Below are 18,580 nucleotides of genomic sequence, written 5' to 3' on the forward strand. Positions count from 1 at the left end.
ATTTTCTCAGGGCAAGGAAGTTCTACATGTTTTCAGTTTCCCCAACCACTTAAGAACCAGGGAATGTGAGACTGTATTAAAAAGTATTCCCAGTGAGGGGAAGGGGCAGACAGGCCAAAATGCTTTTAATTCACTGATGTTCCTTACACGTGGCCTCCCCAGTAGTTCTACCCTACAATATAGCATACCAGTGCCAAGTTTGAGGAGTAACTAAAACTTACTGCCTCATTCTTTCAGAGACATTGTTTTCATGGTTTTGGACCTTATGAACTCCCTCTAAAATACAGACCACCACCATAGTCCTTTCTTGACAAATATCCAACCCTTGTTTTTACTGACAGAACCATATTGATTGCTTCTAACCATCTTCAATACGATAAGGCTGCTGCCTTCAGGAAATTATAATCACACCATCTCTCTTGATTTGCTAACTATACCCCCTCAAATCTTGGTCCTCCTCTCCTCTGTCTGGTTCTCTTCCACAGGTAGCTTCAGTTCCACCAGTGTCACGCAGCTCTTCTCTCAGCTCGTGCTCCGGGAAAGCTTTCAGTCAGCCCTCCAGCCCCAGCTAGCAGCCTCCTCTATGAAAGCTGCCCATTGGGCTTATCGATATCATCAACGATAGCTGCTCCTTGAATCCTCTAGGCTTCACTCAGCAGCTGGTCTCCAGCTCCGTGGACAGGCAGACATCTGAAACAATCAGCTGTGCATTTCCATTGCTACAACCCTGCTTTTGGACTCTTTCTTTTCTTTTCAGAAGTTGGCCTGCAGCCATAACAAGGGTTCAGAACTACTCCCAAAAGGGACAGGCAGCCTAAACAGAAAAGTGACGCTGAAAGGCGCTGCATGTACAGCAACCATGTTCTGCCCTGCCTTTTAAGGAACACTGAGCAGCTTGAACGCCTGTACCCATTTACAAATGAATCATGTGGTTCAGTGTGGCTCAACTGTACAACCAAACTACAAAGTTTATTGCTATTTGACTACAAGCATCCTGCATCTGTGTCAAAATTCTTATGTTTCCTATCTATGTCACTGGGAACATAATGCAAGTACATACACACTGCCACCATTCTGCTATATGCTTCTGTCCCTGATAACTCACTGCACCGCAGTACTACCCATTTTGTTTAGCTGGAAAAAAGAAAACTCACAAGTACTCGAGTACTGCCCTAATCCTCAAAAAGCTTCAAAGTCTATTGCTGGAGAAGCAGCATAAAATACATCTCTAGGTTCTGTAAAGATTAAGGTAGCAATAGGCTCCTTACAGCATCTGGGCCAAGCTTGCTATCAAAGCCTTTGGCTTAGCACCAGTAACAAGCTACAATAAACTTCGTATCAACCTCTAAAAAGAAGTTCACACACTAGCACCAGGATTTAGGTAGAAAACTAAGTTTGAAATTCAAGGCTCAATCCTGAAGAAGTTAATACAAGAATTAATACCTGTGACCAAGATACTGACTATGTGAGTCATTATTTGAGAAAACAATTATGAATCAGAAATGGACACATATGAGTATTATTTTAAACTCTGAATAAACTAATATGGAATTGATCTCAAGGTCTAACCCTTTAGTCTGCGAACTGCTGGACAGTACTTTTCCTTGCCTTGTTTTTACAAGTATTTGGGAAGTATGCATTACTGCTCACAGTACTTCCAACAAACAATAGCTCAGGGAAAAGAGAAAACACACTTTTAAACTGTTCAGAAAACATTAGAAAGAAAGCCTACACAAAATCATATACCACTGCAACATTAAAGAATCTAAAAATACTGAAAACAAAACCAGTAAACATCAATGTTGCATCTGTATGATAATCTGTGTTACAGTAATTTCTTGTACAGAATTTCTGTTAAGAATAAAGACAACAGTCTGTAGTTATCACTGTTGCCACTTAGTTTTAATGCACACGTGGTTCTCAAACTGGACAGGTAGAATACTCACAAACGTACCTGGAAAATCTGTCTGACATTTGCCTGCTCTCCATCTCCCCTTCTGACTTCCCTCCCCTCTTCCCCTTCCTCTGAAAACACTCTTTTGTGGCAGATGGGTAAAGAACTCAATGCTTTAAGTCAGTGAGAAGCACTGACTCTCACTGGCCCAACTGATCTGGAAGGGGGACAGTCACTGTTCTGCTGAATAGCTAAAAAACAAGGCAAGACTGGAAACAGGACCTCAGGATATGATTCTCTGTGGATCTCTGCAAGGAACAGATCCCTCTGCAAAGGTCGGTAGGAGGAAGGTTCTGGTGTCACCTGGTAGGCAGCAGCTTTGAGGAGAGTGATGAGGCAAGAAGGGCATGCAAAAGCCCCTGCCTGAACCTGAAATACAGGTTTAAAATGAAGTCAAAGATAAAATGAGAAACATGAGTGTATATACAAGTGTGGGTGGGAACCAGTCCTGTGGCTACAGAAAACAAAGAGAGCTGACTGAAGAAATCTGAGATCAGGTGGTAAACACGACAGCAAAATCACTTCTCCAACAGAGCACAGTTGCACTACCCTCTGAGAGCAATTCATTACGAAACTGCAAACCCCACTATCTAATTCCATTATCTTTATTTTGTCTCGGCACTATCTATGTGTATGGAAAACAACTGCAAAAAAATATACATGTGCTTTGGTTTTACTGACTTCCAGAACACAACTGGATTGGAAGCAATAGTTTTAATACATTCATCTTCTTTCAAACTGTGGTTTCACTGAAAGGTGGTTGCTTCTTGAACTTTTGCCTAGCATATCATTTGTGTGTTAGCCAACAGAATTCCCAAAGGCAATTTTTTCCCATGCCTCTCCTGTCAAGACTTCTTTTTTAAAAACATGCCCAACTGAAGGGTACTTCCAAAATGTATTGTAAAACTTGAATTTGAATGCTCTTCATTCATACAACAGATGGAAAAAAGTGAAGAGTAAGGAGGAAAAAAATGTACAGAAAGAAAGCAGACCTGTACAAAAAGCATAACGATGGAAAACAGAGGTCATTTGACTCTTGTTTCGCCACAACAGAAATACCAGAAGTAATGTTCTTCAGACTGTCACATTCAATTCCTAAAACAGAGTATCAGCTACCGTGTTTCTTTGCTGAAAGTCACTTTCCTGCTGCTTTCTGTACAGTGCTTGCAGTATTTAACTTTAAAGAGTCCAAGAGGCTTCTGATTGTTTCACTTCCTATTCCTTTCATCCTATTTTTCATCTTGCTGGGATTACTTTTTCCAAATGGTATCAGTATGGCTGCCAGTCCCCAAGGCTCTTTATTGATCTTTCGCTGAGTTTTATCTTCCTTCTGTAAAATCCAGGCACTTTCTCTGGCCATAGCTACAAATTTCTCCAGCTGCGGCTGATTAACATTCTTGCTGATATTAAGGTCTTGTTCAAAGGGATTCCAGATATAAAGAGGAGACGACTCAGGTTTATTTACTTCCTTTCCCTGCAGACAGTGTAAAGAAAAAGCAAAAGTTGCATATGTACATTATAGGCTGAGCAAATAACAAATCACTTGAGTTATTACATTAGTATTAAGAGTAAAAGTATTTTGACCTAGTAGAGAACTTTTTGCAAAAAACCCTGTCATTATTAATCAAGTTCATTTTCCTGTCAGCCTGACTGTATGACTCCTGTTCTCTGAATCCTCTTAGTGGTGGTTTTCCTTGCCACGTTCAGTTTGGATTTCCTTCAAGGCAAAGAACACACAACTACAGCTTAGCCTGTCTTTTTGGCTGTTCTCCCATCTGCTTTTCCACAAACCTCAGACTTCACTCACTGCAACCTCCTACCCCTACCTCCCTTTGTGCATGGCAGCAAGAGTGTGTCTATTAACCTGCATAGCCCAGTTTGATAATACTAGTACAAGCACTTGAACTGCTCAAACCATTCCTCTCTCAGTGCTCATTAAGAGCTAGTGTAACAAAACAAGACTACTGCCTTGGCTGAAATTCCTCACAGTTCACTCTGTCTTTTACATACAGAGCTATTTAGGTCATGGTCCACTTTCGGGCACTTGGTATAGCACAATGCAAGTTGTCGACAACTATGTAGTTTGCTATTTAAACACACTTCCATCTCGGTGCTTATCACTGATACTTAGCTGATCTGCGCTGTATTACAGAAACTCTTCAAGCCTTCCAGCAGAAGCTCTAGCAGGAACCTACCACCTACTGCTATTCCTGGAAGTGTCCGTGTACATGCTACACACTCTTGCCCCAGGGCCAAGAGGACTTAGTTAAACAGAAAAATATCATCAGCACAGACATTTCTCCTGATTACCTCAGGCTCCAATACCTGTGTGTTTTCCCTTGGGTTTTTTTAAGGCTCAGTGGCAAACAAAAGTTTCTCCAGCTTAATGAATCAGTTTCTAGGATCAACCGGCAGTGGCAAAAAGGGCTCTTAGGCCAGTAATCCAGAAGTATACAAGCAGGAAACAGAAAACAAACAGGTGTCCACACAGCAACAGGGCACTGAAACCTCCCATCCTGGCAGCAGTCCAGCAGGAACAGGTGCAAGTTAAGGTAGTAACATTTGTATATATTTCTATTATAATTGCATACACACATGTATCAATAAATAGCATGACTTAAACCTATAAATTGAACTAAAGTGACAGCACAGAAGGATCATGTTAACTGTCACACTTACTGAATTGTAACTACACTTACTGTAGGCTGATATAAACTGCAGTAGAAAACTCGAGTGCCAAAACCAAGTTTCACAACTCAGTTGTAAATTTTAATGCAGACACTGTTTGGGTCTGGACTTCCAACTTCAAATACAAAGTGGCATACAGGGTTTGCCATAGACTTCTGTTATGACATACATCATAACATTTTAAAAGTTTTCCTCTCACAGAGGCAAAACAGCTTCTACTTTTTTAAACTGCCACTTTTATTACACGGTTTTCAAGAAAAATCATACAGGCTTAGCATCTGAGTTTGTGCTTTCCAGCATATTCAGGTAATGACACTGTAAATGTTCTTAATGATGCTGTAAATGATTAGGCTCTGAGAGGAAAACTCTACTCTTTCACAGAAAGGACTCAGTTTCCGGATACAGCCAATTTAAATGTACTTTGTACATACAATTAAAAATGACACAAATTGTTGCTTAACATACATAGTTTGTCAAACAGCAAAGAAATTCAGTTAATAAGGATGAGAGATTAAAATTCATTTACCTTTCGAAGATTTATGGAATTCTTTCTAAAATCAAAGTTTCCAAAATACTCAAAAAAGTCACCCAATAATACATCTAAGGGAAAGAAAAACAGCAGCCATCAGTAATACCAAGGAAAACTTTATTTTCAATATGCTTGTCAAAATAATAAAAAAAAAGTTGATGAAGATTTACTTACCAAGTGTTTCTGTATTTTTTGTAGGTTTAATCTTGCTTAAATCACTAACAAATGAGCAATCATATCCTCCAATTACATGCTTGTCTTTTTCACCTGAAATAAAAATGGGGGGCATATTTTGAAGTGATAAACAATAAAATGCCATTGTATTTAATATAATTCAGATTAACAGACGTTAATGAATTCAATGAATGCTATCGTATTAGAGTAAATCAAATCAGTAATTCACAAGTGAGGTTTCAGGTTAAGATTCAGCTTAAACGGTGTAAGATTTAAAAAGAAAAAAATTCTATGGACTGGCAAAGGAAAAGACGCATGAGTAAATGGCTTATTTTCAAAAGTTTACAGGAATAAGGTGTAGGACATCCCAGGACGTCTGGTTACTTCTTTTAAGGAACAAACCTAATACCTCTACATGCAGAGCCTTATCACACACTAAACAGCACAAATCTCTGAGATCAATACCTATATGAGGGTTAAAAAAACCAAAGACTCAAAGTGTCCACCATCTTTTCCTGAAAACCTTAAAGAGGATTAGGAATATTCTTGTAAAATTTTGGGCCAGGTGTTTTTGGTTTATGTATAAAAATCCTACAGAATTCTGATAGAAATAATAGTTCAAATAGTTTAAACTGATTTTAAACCAACTGAACACAGATCTTTTTCTCCACTCAAATCACTCAGTGTTTTCAAGGAAGCATATCAATAAGCAGAAGGCATAAGTGAGGAATCAAGAACCTGTCATTCTCTACACTTTCATAAGATTACTGAAGGTAATACACCTTGAAAGCTACATATGAAGCAGCCTGAACACCTTGTTTGTGAAGAGATAAGAATTATTTGCAGGTTGCCTGAATAGTCTCAAGGATAAAATAAAAATTGCGACTAAAAACCATAGCCTTACTTTTAAACACTTGGCATCTAGAAAACAATACACTTATCAATCTGCACAAAAACCTTAGCAACTACAGAGACGTTGGAAACCCTACGAATCTTCTAAAACCACAAAATACGAAATAACCAAAAAACAGCCAGTATGGAAGAACTGAGCAAATAAATGACTTTTAATTAGCTGAGGCATACAACAGGCCTAACCCCTCCAAATAGAAATTAGTATTGTATTGAAAATGGATTTATTTTGCCTTTAAAAAGACATTATTTTCACACACCAAAAAAAAAAAGTAAAACTTGTAGAGTCCCTTAAAATTAAGGTAGACATAATATGCATTAGCATTTGAGAACATAAAGAAATTACTTGGGTTTATTCATCACAGAAAACAAATGTGAAAGTCACATCAATGAACACATAAACAGCTGTCCTTACCTGCCAATTCTTTAAGTTGGTTTAGTGTTGGAATGATAGGTGGAGATCTCTTTTGCAGAAAAAACATGACCATCATGGTCAGAGAGAAGTTTGTAATCCAGGTACCAGGAACACTATTTGTCAGTCCATGAACACGGGCCCAACATCGTACGCTGAACACCAGTGCTCTCACACGGGAATCCAGACAGCCATAGATATACAAGAGTTCTGAACTTCTTATAGCAATGCTGAAGAAGAAATGAGAAGTAAAAGACAGGTAAATAATGAGAGAATTGTAAAGTACCAGATGCAGCGTTTGTTGTTCAGCCCTACAGCATCAGTTATAAGGGTATCCATAAAAAAATTTTACTTTTATGCATTTTAAAGAAATAGAAGAGAATGCCTGAAATTGTCCAGGATGAAATACCTGGTAGTTTTCCACAGTACAAAGTATACAGTTATGGGTAAATAATAACACCGCATTAGCACTATCTCCTGTTTGGTACCACAGTGGGAGAAAAAAAACCCAAAACAAAACCAAAAAAATCACCAGCAAGTACTCAGGAGTGAAACTATGCAAAATCAAGGCAGAAAATGTAATTTAACCACAACTGCCTTTGAGGTACATTAGATAATATCTCTATCCTAATATATAATAAAATATAACTAGAAATTCTCTTACAACTTTAAAAAGGAATAAAATAACACACTGAAAAATACATGAAGCACAGAGACACGATGAATTCTGCAAAACAAGCCTATCTGGTAATTGCCAAATGACTAATGTTTGGTCCTGCTGAAAAAAAAAACCTAATCTGGAAGGATAAAGGTTTTCAGATGGATCAGGTTTTGATCTGTTTCATCACACGGTTGTACAAACATTCATGCAGTGTACAAATGGGAAGGCAAGAAAAAGGAGGGGGGGGGGGGGCGGAAAAGAAAGCACAGTATGAGAGCAAACCTTACTCTGGATTCAGTTTTAGTCTAAAGTGCTTGTTGAACTACAGTTACAGGAGTTTTTACTCCCAATCTTGCACTGAATTCTTCTAAAAATCCACCATGGCATTCTGGGGAATTTTACCACATCAAAGTTTTGTTGTAACACCTGGACATCTAAAATTTCAACTGTGAAGTGCTTCCTTGTATCCACAGAGGTTTGTTATTACTCCAAATGATGAAGACAACGCACACAGTCCCAACCAGTCAAACCGTGAGCACAAAATTACAAGGAAGTTTGCACAGAACTGCATGCTGACTTTCACTGTGGCTACATACACAAAAGTAATTTTATTCTAAGACATTTGTTCAGCACTGCCTCGACAACTCCTGCATGTTCTGAGACAGGACTTTCAGTAATTTAGAAGATTCAGTCTAGGATCTGATTGCATCTGATGTAGACAATCGCCACTAAAAGTTATATCAAAAGCATTTTTGAAGATAATGATTTATATTATACTGTTCCCTAACAACAGTGAAAAGGGTAAGTAAGTAATTTTTTATTATGTATCCTTATGCCAGGGTTATGGATGTATTCTGGATTAAGGTGGGTATTTCTTCATAAAATGAGCGACAGCAAAACAAATTATATGCTTTACTATCAACCAAATGAGAGCAAGCTGAAAGAGGAAAAATAGCAAAGAGGTATTTGTAAGAAGCCTGCTCCCTCTATTGGGCACTGCTGCAAAAGGTCCTGCATGACAGTAAAGTTTCAAACTGTCTTCTGATGCAGTTAATTAATTCAGCATTCAAGATAACTTGTCAGCAAATAGGTCTATGCAGGCTCTTAAGAAGGAAAAAAGGACTCCAAAATAACTAGATGACAAATCACTGAAAATCGACACAACAGAGCTGCTTAATCGGAAGAGCAATCAAAAGAAGGATGTGCATATGTACATACACACGAAAGGAAGTAGTAACAAACTAACACTGCCTTCTTTCAATTCCTTATAAGCCAATCTTATTGTATACAGTGGTTTTCAAGTCTTCATTTTCAACTAGCAAGTGTTTCCTATGCTGGAGAAAGACACCTTAAGCATATCAAAACTTTAAGCTCTAGAAGTCATAAATATCCTTTTTACTTTCAGAGCCAACACTCACATTTGTTAAGAACACAGAAAAGAGTAAACTGAACATTCCATTACAGCTTTTCAGAACATAAGTACATTAGTATTCTTCTTAAACTTTTTAAAACCAAGTCTCACCTGTTGCTCACTGACAGATCACACTGGAATCCTGTTGGTTGATGGGAAAATTTCACCAGCGGGCAGCGAGCATGCAGTATCTTCTGTACACTCGAACACCCAGGACCAAAATTATCAAGGCAATCACCAATCACAGAAAGAATTTTCTGAGTTGCTAATCTTTCAGATGGTAATCTTTTCATCTGATACTCCATTTCAAAGGGACCTTTTTTCTAACACAGAAATTTCAAAGTAAACTGTTAACTCTGGAACCAAAGAGACATTTAAGAACACTTCTGAAAGGCTGCAATAATTTGCAAAGGAGTTTGAACAATTAAGAGATTGAAAGACATGAACTATTTAAAGCAGCCCGCAGAACTTAAAAAAGGTAAAAACATATTGCTTTCTGGTTTATGTTATTTTTCAGTGATTCAATTTTTCCAGGTTAATAGTGATCAACTTACTGTAAAGTTACTCATTCAGATGACGGTATAATACTGCTACATCTCACTATTGCCCAAAACAAGTAATTATGGAATTCCCAAGAGAGTCTGTATGCTCTGATGGAAAAGAGGAGCACACAATTAAATTAAAGAGAGGCAAAATACAACCAAACCACCGTTAATTTCAAACCACCATTAATTCCATTTCAAATCCTCAAAGAACAATGTGCTACTAGTGAATCAAGTAGCAGTGTAAAGGAAAACGCCTTTTTCATTTAAAAAAAAAAAAAAATGTTAGTATGCAAATGACTTAATCCTTCAAAATTAAGATAAGCTTCTGTAAGACTTAACTTCACATCACATACAGTTTTTCTGACAAATAGAAAACTTGTGAAGATGTATTCTGACAACATCAGAAATTAATTTTCCTGTAGGACTTTGTATTTTGAGTTGTCATATTTGTAATTTATACCCCAATAAAATAACTTACACCTATGAAACCTCTGTTCTCTTTATAGTCTCTGGTTTTAAGCCTCAGCTAATTTTGCTTGCTAATCCAATACTTAACACTGACTTATCCTCCCCCTTGAAACATGTCATGTGTGAATGTATACTATACAAACAGCATTACACAGTGACCTAACTGGTCCTCTGAGACACAGAGGTGATTACTTTCGGTTAGTGTAAAGAAAACATGCTGTCACAGACAGGCAAAACAGAAGTTATGGACCTTGCAACCTTTCCCATAAACTCACTTTAGGTCCTGATTTTCTGAGTCACTCTGGCAATCGTTGAGGCGACTGTTGCTGCTCTCCTCTTGCCAACAGTTCTCCAGACAGCATGCGTGTTTGAACATACCAGGACAGAGATCCCTAATCCCATTTAGCTGTGTAGCTGCATGCTACAGCAGGGCTGGCTCAAAGTGAAAGGAGCCCATAAATATCAACACTGAGGTAGGTAACAGGAGAGAAAAAGACAGGGACTGGCTGACATGTAGGTGTGCTTGTATTCGGACCTTTATATTCGTGACAAAAATCACAATGACTTTTCATCATTGTGACTTCCCAGACAGCAGCTTAATAGCTCTCAAAAGCTGAATGAAGACTTTTTTTGTAATGACAAAACAGCCACAATTAATAATTGATAGGACCTTCATATATAGCTTTGGTGCCAGCTGTGGGGAATGAAGCACTAAAACACTTGTCCCAACCCTGTGGTTCTCCCGCTATTCTTGCCATGTCACTCAAAACAGCAAATGTCGATAAACTACTGCTTCGGGATAAACTGATAGAGTGCCCTAAGCAAGAAGCATACCTGTTTTAACTCAAAAACTACGACTCTAAAAATATCACAAAACTCAGTTTTAAGTCATTAACTAATCTTCCAAACTGCCCGCATGTTAAAAACACCTTGATCTGTGGTCAAATATGGTATTGATAATCCACTCTTGCTAAAGATTGCTCCCATTTCACTGCTTTTTTAATTCACAATTAGTAATCAGTTTGCCCTAAGACTCAAAAAACGTTATTTAATGTAAATAGGTGCTAAAATGCCTGGTCCTCCTCCATATCTGGTACCTCCTGAAAGGCTGCAATAGCACAGAAATCAGAAGATACTCTCTCTACTGCTGCTATATCATGTTATAACTAAAGCTACCTTCCCTTGTTGTCACTTGTTCTAAGACAGTCATCTTACGCATATTAGTAACACAATTTGCCAAGAAGGATAACATTATCCCTATAAATCACACTGCCAACTATATGAGACTTTTGCCTTCCTCTGAAGTGTTTTATCTGTTCCCCATCACAGGAGATATACACAACATCTTATTTTCCTACCATATTGGGTTTATGTGGCAAGGCTTTGGTAGTGGGGGAGCTACAGGGGTGGCTTCTTTAAGTAGACACTAGAAGCTGCTCCTAATGTTGGACAGAGACAGTTCCAGCCAGTTCCATGATGGACCAGCCGCTGGCCAAAGCTGAGTCCATCAGCAATGCCGACACCTCTGTAAGAAAGGATAAAAAGTGCTGCACAGCAGCTGGGAGAGCGAGAGAAACAACACCGCAGACACCAAGGTCAGTGAAGAAGGAGGAGGAGGAGGTGCTCCAGGTACCAGAGCAAATATTCCCTAAAAGACAACGGTGATGCAGGCTGCCCTCCTGCAGCCCATGGAGGACCACAGTGGAACAGACACGCACCCTGCAGCCCATGGAGGACCCCATGCCAGAGCAGGTGGATATGCCCTGAAGGAAGCTGCAGCCTGTGGAAAGCCCACACGGATCAGGCTCGTGGCAGGAGGTGCAGGCCATAGTCTCTATGGCGCAGGTTTTCTGGCAGGACCTGTTACCTCATGAAGAATCCATGCTGGAGCAGTCTGTTCCTGAAGGACTGTACCCCGTGGGTAGGACCCATGCTGGAGCAGTTCTTGAAGAGCTGCAGCTCCTGGGAGGGACCCCACACTGGAGCAAGGGAACAGCATGAGGAAGAAAGAGCAGCAGAGATGAAGCATTATGAGCTGACTGCAACCTCCATTCCCCATCCTCCTGTGCAACTTGGGGGAAGGAGAAAAAAGTGTTGGGAGTGAAGTTGAGCTTGTGAAGAAGGGTGTGTGATGAGAAGGTGGTTTTAATTTTGGTTTTTTAATTTATTTCTCACTATGCTACTCTGTTGTTAACTGGCAATAAATTAAATTACTCCTCCCCAAGTTGAGTCTGTTTTGCCTGTGATGTTAATCGGTAAGTGATCTCCCTGTTTTAACCTCAACCCATGAGCTTTTTTCATCTTATTTTCTCTCCTTGTGTTCTTGAGGAGGGGGGTAGTGACAGACCAACTGGCTAGGCAGCTGGAGGCCAGCCAAGGTTAACCCACCACACCTACAAAGCACAAAGCTCTCTAGGTGCTAGAGCCTTCGTCTCCCACTTTGACTATGCTTGAATCAAGCAAGACACAAGAGTTGCGATAATGATTTTTACACTTCTTTACAGGACAATGCTCTAACATACCTTATTTTTGTACATACTTTCACATCGATGCAGCAGATGTGCCCATGTTTTAATGCTCCAATATTTAAATAAAATTAACAAGATCATCATCTTTAGCGTATAAAGACTGCTTGCACACAAGACAAAAGCCTCACTGAATACACAGAGTGTAAGTGTGCCACGCAGCCTATTAACCTACCATATAACCTGAAGATACACAGATAGTTTCCCTGCTGGCTTCTGCTGCAGCATCCCCATAGTAATAAGTCTGTCAACCACCCACAAGTAATCACAACTGCTAGTAACCCTCATCCATCATTGAATACCTCGAAGTTCACAATAGAACTTCTATTTCTAAAGAGGATGAATGCTAAAGAAAAGAGCTTGTTGCAAAACATGCTTTCAAAATAGACATTTTCTACTTGAAAGATTTTTTCCCCTCAAAATTTAAGAGGCAACTTTACTGTTGACATACAAAGGGTTCCTAGTTTAACACTTCACACACACAAACACACACACAAACACACTGATCCTACTCTTCAGCTGATGCACTTGCTGTCATTTTGTTTGATCACTGCAGTAATACTAAAAACTCTGTATGTTTGAAGGGCTATCTCTTTAAAAGTAATGTACATGGCAATATACAAACTGTAAAGAAAAGCTGAGTTAATTTTCAATCTTCAAAAGCTTAAGCTCCTTGTGGTTATTTTTTGGTGTTGCTTTTTTTTTTTTAAGGAAAACAAAGCTAATTTTTCCTGAACTATTTGTTGCTATACAAATAAAAAGAAAAGTTTTCAAAACACCAGAATCACTTAATTGCCCATACAGAATCCATGAAGAATCCCAACTTCTCTACAGGGTATTTCTGATCCAACTCTCCTTCTTCCTATCCTGATTCTCATCTCTCTCATATCTCGATCTCCAAGACAAAAGGATATTTACACTGTCCACAGTCAAAAAGCCGCACCAAGAGACAAGATCCTTCCAAAAATGCCTTGTCTAGCCCTTTCCCATTGTTTATGCATACACACACAAGGACTGAGACACAACCTACTCTACATAAACCTTTTGATTTGAAGCTGCCCAAATACCAACAGTGAACATGTGAACTTGGTTACATAGTGCAGATTTCCAAATAGTAATATGGATAAAGGCATGATCAAGATGAAATTTAGTATATGCATTGAAAAATTCAATACCTGTTGACTGAATATTGTTTGCTGGCAGTCTTGTAACCCTCCAGCTTCTCAAGGTAGTGATGTAAATTCTGTACTTTGGTTAGCAAATTCAAGTAAGTGTATTTCAGTTTTGAGCCTCTACACTTCCTTAGTAATCACCACTTGTCCTGGTGCTTACTGTTGCATTATCAATAAGGCATTCAAATAATTATGAAGTATCTTACAGGAAGTCTGACAACTGCAAGTATCTGCACTGTTGATCCTGTTTTGCTCCTGGGTCCTGGTCCCAAAACATCTGTAGCTCACACATATCAGCTTATCCTCAGGTTCCCATCAGGGGTAAGCCAACTAATTCCCTTCGCAATGCAAATCAAGTGCTGTTAACATGGTAATTTTCTCTGGACAGACAACACAAATATGAGCATGTGTGCCACCTGCAACTATTCACCAACACTATCACAGGTCTTAAATTTTCACACCTCCACACGCTCTTGTGTGTGTGTATATATATGTATTCTTACATATATCCACTTCAGTACATAGTTCAGTAACTTTTCTATAGTATGAAGTCAACTCTTCCAACTAAGAACCTGACAACACTCCCAAAACACACGTGCACGCACACACACACACACACACAATTATTATACTTTAGAACACAGAGGAACCGAAAAATCAAAGCTAAGCTTTAAACCAGCATGGATGAAGCCCAGCAGCTCCACAGAATAAAACACATCAGTAGGATGGGAAGGTCTGACACTGGTGAATCAATTTCAGAGTATGAGGGGGTTTTTTCACCATGAAAATAATCCTAACAGTGCAAAGTCTATGAAAACACCAAATCATTTTCTTCCTATTGCAAGGAAGACCTCTTTCATGTCACATCCAGTTTTTGGAAGTCTTCAAATCCAAACAAACTTGTTCACAATCTCTAGTATGAACTCATGTAAAACCTAAGTATAAACAAACTGATTCCCATCTGTGAAACAGCAAATGAACTGCTCTGTTGAAGAAATCCAACGGACTGAAGATGCATAGCATAATCTTACCATCATTGTAGCGTGCTTTTGTATATCATGGAAGTCCAGAAACATGTCCACATCACATCCCAATTTGCCAAAGGTGTTGACTGAAGAGCCAAATGGCTTTACTGTGCTGTCTGGAAAAAACGCACGTGCAAAATCCCGAACCAGAGAACAGGCCAGAAATCGGAGCTTGATATTTTCTTCTGTAAGCTGATACTCATTCAGTAGAATGTACATCTGAGTGCTTATCTAGTAAAGACAATAAATGCTGTAAAAATACAATGACCCATTTTCTATCTATTAACATGTATATTAATCTATTTAGTATCATTACAATTAGAAGATTTGTTTAAAAATCTCAAACAGGTTTATTTCATGCAGAAAAAATGATTTTGTCAATTAAAATTACTAATTTCATCTATTTATTTCAATATAGAACCACTCACACAAAATTCTACCAAGAGTTCCTTTTTTTAAAAAAAAATAAATTAATAAATTGCTTTATAAGTTGCACATGACCACTTGTAAACCTGAAATGGATGTGGTTCATTTTTAATTGAGAGAGATCCAGAAACCTCTACTTACACTGTCTGCACAACAAAGCTTTTGAATAAGCTCGTTCACTGGAATGTGAGACTGAGGAGAGAGATGAACAGGTGTCTCTTCAGCAGCTTGACTCACTGGGTTTTTCAACTTGAAAGTAAAAAGTCTAGATTTAAATGGGACAACATAATGCTCTGCAGTACTTGGGATTCCAATAGCATCCTGCAGTGAGGCTATACTGTTCTTTTCCGAAAATTCTACTAAAGCATGGATACCCTAAAACATTAAGAATGGAAACAGACAAAGTTAGATAAATGCATATAAGCCTTGAATACGATTGTACTGATATTATTCAGATGTTCCTGGGAGTATTGAAACAGTTTAATATGACAGTCCTGAAGCTGGATGCTAGGTTCTGCACCTCAACACTTTTTAGACACTTTTTCAAAAGAAGTAAAAAATATTTAAAATACGGTATTCTTGGCAGTAAGCACTAAACATAAAAGTTGTAAAATCTATTTATCTTTAGAACTGTAATGCTCAAGAAATACTGTTAGCTCTACTGTTAGAACAATGAACAGTGCTATGTAAAAGTTTCAAAGATTTAGTGCAAAACAGGTTGCTAGCTATCCCTTAAAGATGTTGCTTAGCTGACTTATGAATAAAAATCTCTTGCAAAGCAACTTATACACATTACCAAAGTTAAAAAATAATTTAATATACTAATTATACAGAATTTGCTTAACTTGTATGTATGAGGCCTTGACCAAATCCTGTTATTTCTTTTTGTCTATGTCTCGATCTTAGTTTACATTGCTAATTACTTACATGATTTTCAAAAAAGAAATGACTCTTAATGTTTCCATGACTGGATAAATATTGCAATAATTTTTTTTCATTAATTTTTGGCGGGCACTTAATTAAAACCGTCTGTTCTGCTTGCTCCAATCGTTCTGTTTGGACCTCTGTGAATGTCCTCTTTCTGGCACTGATTCCAGCATCTGTGAGAAGAAATGAATACCATTCATTCTTGATGAATCTTCCGTAGCAAATTTTCTATATGAACAGAAAGATTTAACACTGATTTTAGTACACTTAATCTCTTCCTCTGGACTGAACAACTGAACAAATGCTTGTCCTGGCTCTTTAAGAGGTTTATAGCAAAAGAGAAAACAAACAAGAATGAATGAAAGACACAAACCTAAGTCTATTTCCCTCACAAATGCATACATTTATAAGAACAAGGCATAGGAAATGTAGGAAGAAAACAATACTGACTTCCCTTGATGCCACAGGAAGCTTGATGATACAAGGAATCTTTGTTCTTTGATTTGCTGTTCACCATAAAACTCAGCACACAGAGTCAGACTCTACACACAAGCCTGGAGATATCAGCTAGGGTATGAGGCAGAGCCAGACCATTGTCAAGCTGCATTGAAGGGATAATCTCTCTCAGCTACCACAAAACCAGCACTTTCACCTTTGGAACAATTCAACACACTTATTTTTACAACTCACCACCTTCTTTTACAGTAAACTCCTACTCAAAGTTTTTGATTAATACTATACTTTCATTTACTCTACTACAATAAACCCACAGATCACTCATATCTTGCCACACTACTGGAAATTTACATTGTTGCTGACAGCCTACAGAATTAACATGGAAATGAGACATGCTGGAACATCCAGAAACACAGAAACCTTTTTCTTGATTGCATACATGCAAAGGGGCAATGTCCCAAATTAGAAATCATAATCATTTCCCTGCATAACTCTGAAACTAATCCAATATCACATCCAACTGACTACCACATTACTAGAGCCTGTGAAGCTGCTACCTGTTAATATTTCCACCTGTAATTCAGATTGGGGACCTAGAGAACATTCAGTTATTTCCCTGCAACCACTATCTGCTACAGAAAGATTCAGCAGAGAGCTCTTTATTCTATGCTTTTGATTTTGAGGAACCCACACCATATTTTGGCGTCAAAAAAATCTTAACTCTCATCTAATGACACTCGTATTTATTATTATTATTTAAAAATCTTTTGTTTTACAAGTCTATTGAGTTCTCACACAGGCTTGTAAAAAATTACCAAAGCAGTTGTTTCAATACCTTAGTTTATATTATATAGCTTTCTTCATTAGAAGACCAAAGAAACACTTTATGAAGACAATAAATATCCTACTTTCTGTAGGGGCAGAGAAGTGTGAAATGAATGCGATGCAGAAAGGACAAGTCAAGTCCCATGGATGAGTGACACAATCAGGAGATGAACCCAGATCTTCTCACTCCTGTACCTGTGCATGCTTATTTACTATAGCAGATGTGCCCTGACATCTCCTCCTGGCTCTGCTGTCATTTGCAGTCTGAGGATGGCACAGACGACCACATCCAAACGGTGGCTCTAAACATTTTAAATGCATGAAAGGCAGTTCACTTTCTTCCCCTGTTCCATACAACACTTCCAGCTAATGGCAGAATTTCACAATTATTTCGAACAGATATACACCAATACTGCTGCTGGAAGAACAAGCCTCATCCCTGCATGGTGCTCACGCACATTCTAATGCTGCCCTCTGCATGCTGATGCAAATGCAAGCATTCACCTAGTCATGTAGCAAACCAGGCGAGACTAATGATCAAAGGTATACACCAAAACAAGAGTAACTGGAATTTGGAATTGGTCCTTAATCCAATTGCTGCATATTTGTTAGTACAAGGACATGAAGAGCTAAAGACTGTTAGTTTTATGAAACTGTGATAATACAGCCTGATCTTCTCCTCTCTTTAAGAAAAGCTTTCTACCTAACATTTTTCAAGCTCCAAAACATGGACGTAAGTCCAGGCCTGAGGCTCACAAATGCATTAAGTTACACGCTACACCCAAGTCCATCAATTACAGACAGCCCTCACCAGTTCTTGGCTTGTACTAAAGACACAGCACCAACCAAAAGCTTCCCGTGTCCTGTTAAGGGGGTCTCTCAGGATAACCATTATCACTTCGCTTACCCCTAGCTGATATCTGCGTTTAATAACTCAGGCCTAGGAAACGACAGCGGGGTCTGGCCTGCACCCTGACGGTGCGGCCGGGAACGCACAGGCCGGCCTCGCTGCCGTGGGGGCGGCCCCGGCCGGGGCTCCCCGGGCTGTCACGCCGGAACGCCGGCAATGCTCAGGCGCCTCTCCCGGAGCTGAGCCGGCCGCCCGAAACACCACAGGCGGGCCACTCCACTCCCCCCGCCCCCGCCTGACCGCACCGCCCCCCGGGAGAACCATCGGGCCGCCGCGGCCCCTCACGGCAGCGAGGCGCTGAGGGGAAGGCGGCGCGGCCCGCAGACCCCTACCTTCTCCCGCCTCCTCGGCGCCGGCTGCCTGCGGCGCCCTCTGCACCGCGGCGCCGGAGGAGCCGAGGCGGGCCGGCCCGGGGAGGCGCAGGCGGCCGCGCAGCAGGCAGAGCGCCCGCCCGCCCGCGCGGTGCGCCATTACCAGGCAGCGCCGCCGGCAGCGGCCTCTGCGCAGGCGCCGGCCGGGGCGTTGGACGGCAGCTGGCAAGGCTCAGCCTTCCTCCGCCCGGC

The 18,580-nt window shown here is 39.7% G+C and overlaps 1 protein-coding gene and 1 long non-coding RNA gene across 3 annotated transcripts; both read right to left on the reverse strand.

The window, feature by feature from the left end:
• Positions 1 to 2,543: 2,543 nt before the first annotated feature.
• Positions 2,544 to 18,503, reverse strand: LOC119146005 (mitochondrial poly(A) polymerase). Of its 2 annotated transcripts, none has more exons than XM_037382991.1 (9): positions 18,350 to 18,503; positions 15,827 to 15,999; positions 15,041 to 15,148; positions 14,480 to 14,704; positions 8,850 to 9,061; positions 6,670 to 6,896; positions 5,346 to 5,438; positions 5,169 to 5,242; positions 2,544 to 3,428 (listed from the first exon to the last, which is right to left on the reverse strand). In XM_037382991.1, the coding sequence occupies exons 1-9, from the start codon at positions 18,486 to 18,488 to the stop codon at positions 3,090 to 3,092; spliced, it is 1,590 nt and encodes a 529-aa protein (XP_037238888.1). In that variant the 5' UTR covers positions 18,489 to 18,503; the 3' UTR covers positions 2,544 to 3,089. The 2 variants fall into 2 exon arrangements, with proteins under 2 accessions (XP_037238888.1, XP_037238886.1); XM_037382989.1 differs by having other exon boundaries at positions 15,041 to 15,274.
• LOC119146007 lies at positions 10,027 to 14,473 on the reverse strand. The gene is made up of 2 exons (XR_005103597.1): positions 11,385 to 14,473; positions 10,027 to 11,276 (listed from the first exon to the last, which is right to left on the reverse strand). It is a non-coding gene; the product is annotated as an uncharacterized LOC119146007 (long non-coding RNA).
• Positions 18,504 to 18,580: the final 77 nt, after the last annotated feature.

The sequence above is a fragment of the Falco rusticolus genome, chromosome 4 (genome assembly GCF_015220075.1).
Source record: "Falco rusticolus isolate bFalRus1 chromosome 4, bFalRus1.pri, whole genome shotgun sequence".
Classification (NCBI taxonomy): domain Eukaryota; kingdom Metazoa; phylum Chordata; class Aves; order Falconiformes; family Falconidae; genus Falco; species Falco rusticolus.